The 12,494-nt window shown below is 39.9% G+C and overlaps 1 protein-coding gene across 1 annotated transcript; it reads left to right on the top strand.

The window, feature by feature from the left end:
- Nucleotides 1-816: 816 nt before the first annotated feature.
- Nucleotides 817-11,124, top strand: LOC143465508 (uncharacterized). The gene is made up of 3 exons (XM_076963839.1): nucleotides 817-1,130; nucleotides 9,926-10,069; nucleotides 10,221-11,124. Exons 1-3 carry the CDS (start codon nucleotides 967-969, stop codon nucleotides 10,522-10,524), a joined length of 612 nt encoding a protein of 203 aa, XP_076819954.1. The 5' UTR covers nucleotides 817-966; the 3' UTR covers nucleotides 10,525-11,124.
- The last annotated feature ends 1,370 nt before the right edge of the window (nucleotides 11,125-12,494 follow it).

Raw genomic sequence — 12,494 nt, 5'->3', positions numbered from 1 at the left:
CGTCATGCAAGTAAAAGAAAAATGCTACCTCCCACAAAGTATAAATGACGTAATTTTAATGAACATTTCTTAAAAACCTGTAACAACAACGTATGTGACGCAATTAATCACGTGTCGAGTGCTTTTGCAATTTGCACGTGACGTAGTCGATCACATCAACATCTTCGACACCATTTATCGATCTGTGACATCACAAGCGATGTTACAAGTAGCAAACGATCTTTTTGTGAAGAAACAAAGATGTGATTATGACTCAACAACGCAGTTCCTTCCATAACCAGGTGTGCAGAGCGGAGTGCAAGCTGAAAAGGTAAAATATTAACCGAGGCTTGTTGTCGACGAACGTAGAGAGTTACAGATACGAAGTCCACACGGTCCGCGATGTTCAACCTGACCAAGTTGACCGTTGGCAAGAAATATCGCTGCGTGGTCGCGGTTTGACTTCAATAGCTCGGCGCGATCTCATGGTCGTAAACCGTCGCGTCTGACATAGTTGAGAACACGCTCACAAAGCAAACAATAGGCGTCGAACAATCGTTAAGCGTGCAGGCTTTGTGACATCACAGAGAAGTTATGCATTACTATAAAAAGCAGCGGGTTAAACGTATCAAGAAAGTTGTAATAAAAAAAGTCGAAGGCAATAATCGTATTTCATTGGAACTGTTGTCAGTCACTTACTGCAAAGAGGCAAAGCGGGCACTGGCGCGTTTTACTACAGCAACGAAATGGACTAAATTTTCTAGAAGCTGTGAGGCAGACGGTGCTTGCGTCCAGCGTAGAAGGAATTGCTGAACCTTTTTTGTTTTACGCAGATATCTTCGTATATAAGAGCAGGGATTTCTGAAATTAGATTATTGTGTTGTACAGCAGAGCTCCACAATTGTAGAAAGTTTTTCACATTTGCTAAAAATATTCGGAACTTGAAAAATTTCGAAAGATTTTCATCGCGTAATTGAAGATTCGACGATGACGGATTTAAAAGCTTTATCGAGATCAAAAGTTATTGTTGTCTGCAGTCTCTGTTTGCTTGTTTTCAACCCTTCTCCAGTGCAGGCTCGGAGACTTGTCACGACAATTGGCGGGAAAAAAGACCTCGCATCACCGCCAAACAAAGACTTCATGCGCCGAAGGTAAGTCGCATTAAATACAGAATGGCCTAATGACCATGACTTAGTCCTGTTCAGCTTTCTTTGTGTAACATATTTTTTATTTCAAATCAAAGTCTAAGAATTGGCAGTTGGTTCGTACAATGTATAAAAAGCTCAATTAAAATGAAAATATAATAACTCGTCCAAACGACGCAATGTAATTTCCGCGAGGATAGGAAATTGTTATTGGTTGGCTTATCTTACGAAGAACCTTATCAGTATGAGAACGACGCGCCTTGAATATGTTTCAAAATCCTTTGGTATTTCCAATACACATTATAGCCAAGTGTTTTATGTTGCATGTAGTGACATCACGGTCATCGTCTGCTTGTATGGTGTTGTTACTCGAAACAAGTCGCAGGTATGAGATACGTTCCTTTAATGTCACCAGCTTGTCGGACATTCTTGATCTTTTGATAAAAATTCAAATTTTTGAAAATATTTTTTGTATTTTTTTGGACAGTTTTGATGGTTATAACTTTTGGTGATGGTTAATTGTTGTTCAATTTCCTTCTTAAAATCTTGCTAGTTTTAAGTTATTTGCCTTAAACCGATCGCGTTTGTATAAAACGAACGTTTATTGCGTCATAAAGGTGTACGCCTTAAGTCCCGCCTCAAACTTTGTACCAGTTGTCCTCTGTGACGTCATAATCACAGCGTGTGGTGCTTTGTTGTCATTGTTTCAAGGAGGCCAGCAGGTGAATTTAAGTAGATGAGATTCGCCGCCTCACACATCCGAGTTATTTATAACTCGGGCCGTTTTCGTCACGAAGGTTCTCATCTAACTTGATTGGTTGGTTTGTTTATTGCGATTTTGTTATTTTAAGTCGGAAAACAGGATTTTGAAATTTCTCCGAAATAAACATTCGTGGCAGAATCGCTTCGTTGTTCCGCAAGACTGCACGAGGTAATCTCATTTTTGTTATTTTTATTGTGGCAACTTCGCCATTTTAGATTTGAGCTCACAACAATGCAGACAACTTGTCGTCGGCGGTTGATGTGATTGAATGAGCAGCGAATGTTTTATGATGTCATAAACCTAATGGGCGGCAAATCCGTTTTTACGCTCGAAAAGTTTTAAAAAAGTTTCAGGAAATAAGATTTATTTTTTGGCCAAAATCCAGATGTAAAAATCGGCGCCATCTTTCATTTGCCGACCTTCTATGCTGCTGCTACAGGCCTAATCCATTATGAGCGAATAATCGGTATCAAACGGCGCCTGGTTAGGAAATAATCACCGTTGTGACGTCCCCGATGAAAGAATTCATAAATTGTGATCATGTTCTGGTAAACACAGGGATGTCAGCTCGGCTGATAGGTCGTTGACGTTTTACGCTGAAAACATGTCAGATAGCCCCGTGGCGTTTGATTTATACTTACACGTCAGCCTACGTTGTAAGGGTGAACTTCAAAGTGCGTTTTAAATTAAAAAAAGAAGTTAAAATAACTTTTTTTTAGATTTATTTGGAAAGAACCAAACTTGCTGAAACTATTTCTAAAAATTTTCTCCCCGCAGCTCCAAAAATCTAATTTGTAGAACGAAAGTTCGGCGTTTGAACCTTTTTCAAAGATCTTTGTTGAGGTCGGCCCTGTTTATGCGATGCCTCCATCTTGTCTGCCGCCGCCCCGCTGTCTATTATTGTGTAATAACAAGTTGATTGTTATTACAACAATGTAATTGATGAGCGAATTACTGTGGTTATTGCTGATGACTTCACGGCTAAAATAATCAAACGCGTTGTTATTCTTAGAAAACGAATTTTTGAAAAAAATGAAAAAATTTAGTTTCCAGAAGGGACACCTAAAACCGAATATTTAGTCACTTAATACGATTACGAAACCGCTACAGCGACGACCACCTACGAACTTGACCTTGTTATTGCGGCCCACTCTTCTGTGAGGAGGTAAAACGTCACTAAGGTTTTCTTCTCACGTGATTAAAAACTGATAAAACGGTGAAAGGATTTCATCTTTGCGGGGTCACCAACCAACTTTCTTCGAAGATTTCGTTCGCTCGCTTGACCAATGAAGCAAATACAACCGAGAAAGTTGATGTTTTAAACGAATTTGTGAAACTTTCAAGGCTTTTAAGATACCTTGTCACCTACTTTCATGACAAGACACTTCAGTTGGTAGAGCGATTGAGATAATTCTTTTTTTAATAGAAATCCGTTTACCTGGATAGACATAAATAAACAAGATTATAGCTCTTGTCTTTCATCGGCTGCTGGTCGGTGCAGGCTTATAAAATCACTAATTACAGCCTGACGCAGTAATATCGGACTTCCAGAATATTTTTATCTGCCTTCGGGCCTCGACGTTTAAATACCTCATTGGCATGCTGCTAGTTCGAACGAGACGGTGACTTGACGGATTTTTCATTGCCTGGCATCGGCAAAAACTTGACGCTTGATCACGCGCGAGACAAAACAGATACCTGTGCATAATTCTTCAGCTCAAAATGGTCGCAGTAATTGTTCCACCGCTTTATTACCCCACCCCCCATCCCTTATCTCCGGAATAAGCATCGCGGCGAGCTTGGGCCGAGACACAGCGTCGCGTGTTTGAGGGATTTTGACGTCGTCGAACCACCAACAGACCTTGACCTTGGACTGAAGTTTACACCGAAAATGTCAAATTTGTTTCGGTGGTTTGTAAGAAAAGATGACGAAGTTTGAGGCTTGGTTTCTCGCGTAAATGTTTCGAGCTAAAACGCGAAAACTTTGCGATGTTCTGACGCTTGGCGGTTTGAGATTTAAACTTGACGTTATTAAAAGCGGTCGCTGATATCAGAGTGAATACTTTTAAACTTGTTTACTGCGCGAGCTGTTAGTTAAGTGCGCTAAAGTGGCCGTAAACCTTGTAAACGACCGGGCGAACACTGCCAGCTGCCGAAGATTTGCTACGATGAAAGATCCGAGCTACTGCCGCCTTTGATCAATTGTTTTGAGTCCATCGCAGCGATTCAAAGTGTCACTTGACTTCATTGCAACAGCCATCTGCTTTCAATCTCGGGCGCTGCCGGTGTTGCGCTTGGTGCTTTTGTTCTTGACATTAGTAAGCAGTTATTTTAGACGACTGTCGAGCGTGGCAGGCATCGTTGGCTTAACTCGGTTTCAATTACCAGGAAAAATCAGCATTTTTAAGCAATGAAAGTTCAAGGAAACCAGGTTTTAAATTTCGCTTTTGGTTTGAAAGCATTTCCAGAATTTTCAAGTAAACCTCGTCGACTTAGGCTGTGCTGCCTTGACTAACCACCACAAAACGCGTCAAAGCTCATCCCTTTTTATGTTCTCTTTATAAAATAAATTTAAATACTATGGAGATGTTTTGAAGTTTTCTTCTTTAAACCACTTTTGAAGGCATGTACCTTAACGCTTTCTTGTCTTAGACAAATTGTAAAGTTTGTTCGTTCTGTAGTGAGACTACGATTATTCATTCAAATTTGATCATTATATCAAATAATAAGAAATAATTTGAAAATTTGTAAAAATTTAATCGTCGCACAAATGTTAAATACTTCAAGCGAACCTTTACTCCCATATTTGTCTCAAACCTTTGTTCAAGACCAGTCCAGAAAGATTATGAGGCGGAATGTCGTCTCACTTTCTTCCTACTGCCAGGTCATTGTAAATCTTTGATAAAACATTGGACACCACATCTTGTTTGACTTGCTCGGGTGTAAAAAATTTAATAAAAGTAGGTTCCATTTAGACCATTGTCTTGCAGTGTATGCGCAAGGCTGTGTTTTTGCTTATGCTTGTGTAAATGTCGCAGATGTACGTAATTGGCGGTAAAAACATGTTTGAATCTTAACCTGGCTTTAAAATGTTAAAGATCTTGTTGTTGATGACTGCATTGATGAAGAATATCCCTTTCAACATGTGTTGTCGTCTTCGTCGGTATCTTTGAGTTTGTTCTAAACAAGCGTTTCATTGGGAACCAGGGTCATGAAAGAAATTACACGTATACGACACAAAAGTATAACAAAGACCTCATTGTGACGTATTTGATTACCAGCAGCGCCGTACTTGGCTGTCAATTTATAGACATGGGTGCGTCGATATGTGTGAGAATAAATGCTGTAGTTGCGGTCAGACATTCAGCTTTGTCCAGGAAAATTTTCGATCGAATTTCCCCAGGAGACTTGAACTTGCAAAACGCGATGGTACGAGGTACTCGACGCAATTTAAACAAATTAAAATTCTTCCAGTATTTCAGCTCGCTCCAAATTACAAGTTAATACGAGGTCGTATTGTGACCGCAGCCGGCGAGAGAATGCTCTTCAGGTTTCGTGTTTCAATTTCGCCTTTACTTTGGTTTCTCAGTTATGAAAAATTCAAGTTATAATTTCAGTCAAATTTTCTAATTCTACTTTTATCTTATCGGTGTGATGTTAGTTATTTGTTCTCTGATTAGTTATTTAGTAACTATTTCGTATTTAATACCTTTAAATTAGGACGTAAACTTGCCCAATATGCTTATTTTATTACTCATTCACAGTAGTAGCCGTTACACGTTACTTAGCTGCTTAATCATCCACTTGTTTGTCGAGGAAGTTATTTAGTTGAGCGAGTTGTAGTAATAACTATTTAACTAATTAACGAATAACGAATTACTAGTAAGCTAGTAATTTGTAACCAATTTTGCGCTGTTTATGTTCTAATAATGTTATCAGTGTTAGGCTGCTCAAACTAGTGGGAGTTTCTTGAGATTCATTTGTTTGACGTCATAGATATTAGTGATTGTTTCGACACAAAACAGACGCAAAGCAGAGTTTTTTAATTCCCTGGTTGGATTTGGCGGCAAAATTGCTCTCGTCACAGTTCACTGATCTTCTCGGCCGGATATTTTCAGGTCAAGCACGATAAACGATCTCATTAAATCAGGATATTTTGTAAATATTTGCTAAAATCGCTCGATTATTGTGTTACGCGATTTCGGTTTGGGATGAAAAACGCGAACGATTTTTTTACGTATCATAGAATGCGTGGGTATCGCGGTTCATTTGAACAAGATCATTTTCCGTATTTAAGAAGTCAATTGGCAGCTTATTATCTTATCTGGATCAAGCAGAACATCATTCACACATACCGATGTCATATTCTTGACAGGAGTGCTTTGATTAGGCGTGAAAATATTAACTTACTAAACAAATTGAAACATATAAAATTGATTGGATATACGTCAGATAAACGAGTACTATTACGTGATTAATCCGTTTATGACGGACAATGTCGTTAATCATGCGAGTTGTGAAAGACTGTTGTTGTTTGTTTAAGCTTTCAACGACCAACAGTCGCGTAACGTCAGTCACCTTGACGCGAAACATTTCGATTTTTCCAAAAATCACTCGACGATTTCGTTGCTTGCAGATTGACAATATGAGGCGCCCGCGAAAATACAACTCCATATAAGGAGATCGCATCGATAAATGCGATTTTAGATTTAAAACTTGTCTAACTGCAAAAACCTGATTATTATGTTCTCTTTGCATCAATTACCACGATTTCGTTTCTCATTTCCTTTGCTTTGATCTACCAACTTGAACTTCGCTCCGATTATTCCGATTATTGAATGTTACGTTCGATTACAACTGATCACAGGGGTAGGCAGCGCGTTCATCGCGATTAGAATCGATCAATCGGCGAAAACCGAGCACGACTTTTCTCGGCATTGTCGTTTGCATTATGACGTGACAGGTATCTCCAGTCATTCCGGCAAATGTGGGAGGTCTGTTTTGTCGTTTGCCGTCAAACAGCGATATCTCCGCGATAGCGCGATGGCGGCTTTGACATCTGCGAGCCTCCCCAAGCCTTAAGAGTCGTTTCAGCGTTTGCAAAGAATTTAAATTTGGGTAAGAAATTAAATTGTGAAGGAATTACGACCAGACTGAACTTTGCTTTGCGCGGAAGCTTCTTCTTTCGAGCAACTGTAAAACATTCTCTGCCTGGCACCTTACTTTCATGTGGTTAGTTCCTAACCTAATCAAACAAATGTTATGGCGCCTTGCCATCGGATTTCTTGACGGCACAATCAATTTTCGAAAACTTAAAAGCTTTCCATCGATTTTGCTGCTTTGATTTTGCAATTTGCTGCTGCGTCCCGCCGGTTGCTAATGCAGCGGGTTGTGTAATTACGTCCCGTGAAATACAATCAACAATAGTTGATTTCTCCCGGCAAATTTTAAGTGGGTTTGTCTGGTATTGATTGAATTTACGTCAAATCAACTGAAACTTTGTCAAAATTTGAAGAAGGAAAGTGTGAAAGTAAACAAAAAGGTTTTCTGCCCTGCACCCGACCACCTGGTCTAAGCTGCATTAATGGATGCAACCTCGGTCGGTTTTTTCCGAAGAGCAAATTTACATTCTCTTTTCGAAGCGTGTTTGTTTATTAAAAGTCGGCTGCCGTCAAGCACGAAACCATTTTAATAATGATGAGTGCTTTCAAAATCGAGCACGCTTGCTTGCAGCCCGTCTGTAATCATCTCCATCAACGGAAAATAGACAATACCCGGGTCCGATCAAACGAGGTATTTGCATTCTGCGGCCTCTCATTATGCAGGTGATGATGTTTATGATAGTCAGAGACGAACGCGATATAGGGGCGCGTTCATTGTCATGTCGAGAAGTTTAAAGAATTTTATCGACGATTGTTTACCCTTTGGATGGGTTTGAGTTCGAAGCCGCCAATCAGGATTAGCTAATTTTGGAATTCTCCTTTCAAAGCCCCGAAAGAGACGGCGACCGACAACTTGCACAGAATCCCCATTGTCAGTGGCTGGGTCGGTAGAGGTAGAGGTCACATGATCACATGACTACAAGACTTTCTAGGGTCGCGGTGATTCTGTTCCTTCTACTGCGGTAAATTTATGTTTGTTTGTCGTATGAGTTCGTTTGGACTTTGAGGTTCCATTGCATTGTGGGCGATAGCAAGGGGATGGTAAATAATTCGGGGTCATCTCAAGACGAACTTTAATCATCCCTAGTTAGGGGGAGCATGAAACTGTTGTTTTTGGCGGAATGCAAACAAATAGCTAAAACAAACCGCGAAAATTTCGTTATTTTGTGTCAAACTAAAAGTTTTCCGTCATAAAACTCAACCTGTAACACGTGACTCATGCACTAATTTAATCAACTTGTTTTTAAAAATCGAATTAACTTTATGACGTCATACTTAGCGTTGTTACACGCTCGGCCAGTTACGTGTTTTGGAAGTAAAGTATTGACCTTGGAAATAAATTACGGCTTTATTACGTAACAACAACAAACACTGATGACCGCAAGGAGGAGGAAATTGCGAGGCCGGTGACGGTTTTACTGGAATTTTATTTGAATCTTGGCCGTGGATGAAATTCCATTTGCCGTCATCACCGATGATTAGGTTCGATTCTCACGAAACCTTTGCTGTTGGCCTTTGGTGTGTTTGTCCACTTCGTCCGACCAAACAAGCAGTTTCCAGGCGCGACCGTCCCGGCAACCCAATGTTAATTATTAATTAGTTATTAATTAGTGCTTGGGCGAGGTCAAAAAGGGTCACTACACAGGTTAAGCAATAAGCGGACAGACGAGCTGCGAATGGTATCGGGTTTAAAATTGGGTAAAATTTAGATAAGATTGGGAATCTTTGGTTACCAGATGACGAAGTTTAAACTCGTGTTTTGACAAAAGTACCTGTTACGCTCCGTTGCATTTTAGAGTGACGCATTTAAACCGCGCAAACACGTGATCCAGAGCCTGCATAAACTCTGCAAAATGAAAATTTTCTGCGGCAAACTTATTCATGACCGGAAGCGTTTACTTAAACAAACATCGCCCCGATAAGCCAGTAAAGTGGCTTCTATTCTTATTGGCAACCGTGTTGTTTATTACGTGATAAGGGAAAATCGATAAGGGCCACGCTCGATGATCAGGACAACAAGTTCGTTTTGTAAGGTTCAGGTCTTCAACGACACTTGTGTCTTTAATGACGAAAGATCACCAAAAGTCATCAACGTCACTTGTTGAAGTGCTGTGTTCTCACTCGCTTGTCAACAGGCCATCAAGCACGGTATAAGTTATCGTGGAAAGTGGAAGGTATCTGTTATGTGACCAGTGTCGGTCGTAACTAATTGAACGAGCGAAGTGTTTCTCCGCCGCCGACAAACACAAATGCGATAACAGTTCGGCTTTGATGTGGCCGCCAGATTAATTCGTGAAAAACAAAACGGAATGTCAACACGTTGGGACCGATAGCAACCTCTTCGAACGAACAAATATTTAAGCTCTGCAGATGGTAGCGAAAACACGCGATTTCCATTACCATGTAATAACCACAAACGAAGGTTATTGTCGAGAGAATTGAAACCGTAATTTGCGCAGTTTTGAAAAGTTTCCTTGAAGTTTCTCCCGGTGATTCGCTCGACTTAAGAAATTGTAATAAATCTCGAATTTATCAAAGCTTACTGTGACAGATACATAAGTTTACATGAGCCCTCTACCCCAGGATACTTTAGATTTCTCAGCTTCTCCACTTTTATTACAATCAGGGATCGCATTTCGCCTACTCCCGGTTAGGCCCCAGTCATTGTGTCGGGGTCTTGCACGTCATTAACTGCAAAAATGACTTATGCGGGTTAAATTGCATTTTCCTTCCCGGGCGGTGGCAATTTTTTGACCTTTTTTGTTTAACTTTGAGTGAAAATACGCGCCAACTGCCTACGTGACAATCTTGTTTTTTTTGTGTGAACCACCGACAGAAAAATATTTTTGTTTTTCACGAAAAATTATTTTCTACAGCAAACGCCACGTGGCGGATTTGTCGATCACGGACAAAGCTTCACGGAGCCACGCCGCCAATGAACGTCAGATAGCTCTCCTTCAACTTCTACAGACCGCTGATACAGCCACGGGTGGAAAATGCGGATGTCTTTTCGTGAAGAGGTAGCCATTAATTAATTGGTGAAATCGACAAGTTTTGTATGATTTTGTAAACATGTTCGGTCGTGAACAAACCACAGATGTGTTTTGACTCGATCAGAGCCTTTAAAATAAATTTTTAGGGAGTTGTAACTGTTTTTTAATTTTTCCATAGAACCGGACATCGTCACAAGTGTCACTGTGACTTCACGTCGTTGCTATCAACTCTGATAAATTCCCTGAGATCTTCAGAAAGCGGGACCGGGAAGGAACTGGACAGAGTTGTGAGGAGTATGGACGACTCACAGAGATCGGTGTTCCTCAAACTGGTCCTAAAAGAGTTACATAAAGCTCGCCGTATGAGGGCGCTAGGAAGGAATAGGTTGATGCGTTTGAGGCGACGAGTTTTGTTGCGGAAAAGATTTCTTTCGAAGTACCCGAGGGCTGCGTTCGATGGAAAGCAGATGATATCATTTTAAACTAAAATTCTTGCTTTATTTATTTCCTTAAACTGGCAGTTGTAGGCCGCGGCCCTGTCAGACTGAAGCGCTCTCCTGGTGGCGTGCGGAGATACTTTGGGGCAACCATCAGCTGTCGCACTAACACTCTTTATGTCACGCTTTTTACTGATCAGCATTTTTGCGTCGAGTATTTCTTGAAACTTTTTAACAAAATATTTGATTATAAAAACGACACTTAAGTTCTAGTTCGAGTGGGTTCGTTTTTTGAATATTTTTGTCGATACTTTTTCCCGCATATTTCTTCCTTTTCGTCTCTTTTTGTACGTTTTGTTGTTATTTTTCTCTTTTGTCGCTCCCGTTTTAACATATTTTTTCTCTTTCTTGTCTTTCAAGTTCAATTTTGCCTTTTTGTGCAATTTAGACCAAACTTTTTCTTTACGTGGATTTCCTCGTGTGCTCATTTTTCTAATTTAATTCTCAAAGCGACGAACTGGGCCGACTCAAATTTTGTAAAGTTCAATTTGTTTAATATTTTACCAAGGTTTCATAATTCTAACCTCGATAATGTTCCATATGTTTTTTGATGTTTGTAAAAATTAATAAAAGTTTTCTCAATTACTCATTGACCGTTCACTTGATCGCTCCAATGTCTTGTTTAGATGGAACAATGACCTTTTTCAAAGTAGGTCCATTTTAAACGATTTTGAAAGAAGCGGAGAATGTTGTAAATCTTGACAACCTTTCATCAGCCCTATGATTAGTCGCACAGCGTCAGTCAGCCAGAATGCTTAAAGGGTTCCAATTTTCAGTCTCAGGAACCACCCGATCAAGTCCAAACAACCCGCACACCAGACCGAGAAAGTTGTTTGTACAATGTATTTTTAGTAAAATCCTCTTCCACCGAACTTGTCGATTCTCACGCGAACGCGATGGACGTCACGCTTGAATGAACTCAAGGTCAGCTGAGTTCGTGCTGAGACGACAGAAAAGGCAGCAACCATTGGCAGAAAATCACGTGACCAGACTTATACCCGCGTCAAAGAGGTTTTGAATAAGTGTTGCGAAAGAAAGACGCAAACGTAGCTTTTTTCGTGCGTACGTGTGTCACAGCAGGGACCTTTTTACTTTTCCTGGAAACTTCAGTGTGCCAAACGATGAGCTGAAAATCCTCATTTTTAGATTCTTTGATATGACCCGGACCGTAATCACGGTGTGGCGCTATTCCAGTACAGTTTTCTTTTATCTCAATTCAAATTTATTGCACTCATTGAATAGACAAATACACAAGTCTAACGAATAGCACTTTTTTACGCACTTTTATACTTTTTAACGAGCACTTTTTTACGACGTTTTTTACTTTTTTTATGAGAGAAATGTTGTAGCTTTGGCACAATGCGCCAGCTACCGACGAGTGTTTTTATGGCCCAGCATGGTTTTATAAAAATCTTCTACAAAGCACCGTTTCATTGCGTTTATTGTGATGTCATAAGCTGCGTTTGTCAAAAAAGAATAAATTTTAGAATTGCATATCGACCAATCGCGTCGTCGTTGTCGTAAAAACTTTGAAAAACGCGTTTCCACGAGTCCATTGATTCCGTTCATTTGTGGAATTTATTTCTCCGCTTCACACCGATTTAATTTCACCTCAACAAATAATATTATTTAAAATGGAAACATTGCACTAAATTCGCTCTTGATTAAGGGTAAGCACCCTGACACAATCTCACTTCCAGCGAGTAGAAAAAAATTGGAAATATTTCAACCAGAAAGCACAATAAGCAATGAAGGCGCATTTTAAAATGCCGGATAATCTCGGATTGTTCAACACAGGCTTAATGTAAACCATCGCTGTTTTTATTTGTCCGTTTAAATCACTATGACAACATGACGTAATGCTTTAAGTGTGACACAATCTATGTTCAAAATGATAAGTTAAACTACGTATCTGCATGAAGTCATCGATGTTTATGTAAAGAAATCAAACTGAA

This window comes from Clavelina lepadiformis, chromosome 7 (genome assembly GCF_947623445.1).
Source record: "Clavelina lepadiformis chromosome 7, kaClaLepa1.1, whole genome shotgun sequence".
NCBI classification, from domain to species: Eukaryota; Metazoa; Chordata; class Ascidiacea; order Aplousobranchia; family Clavelinidae; genus Clavelina; species Clavelina lepadiformis.
The sequence above is the reverse complement of the archived record's forward strand: the minus strand, read 5'-3'. Positions and strand labels throughout refer to the sequence as shown.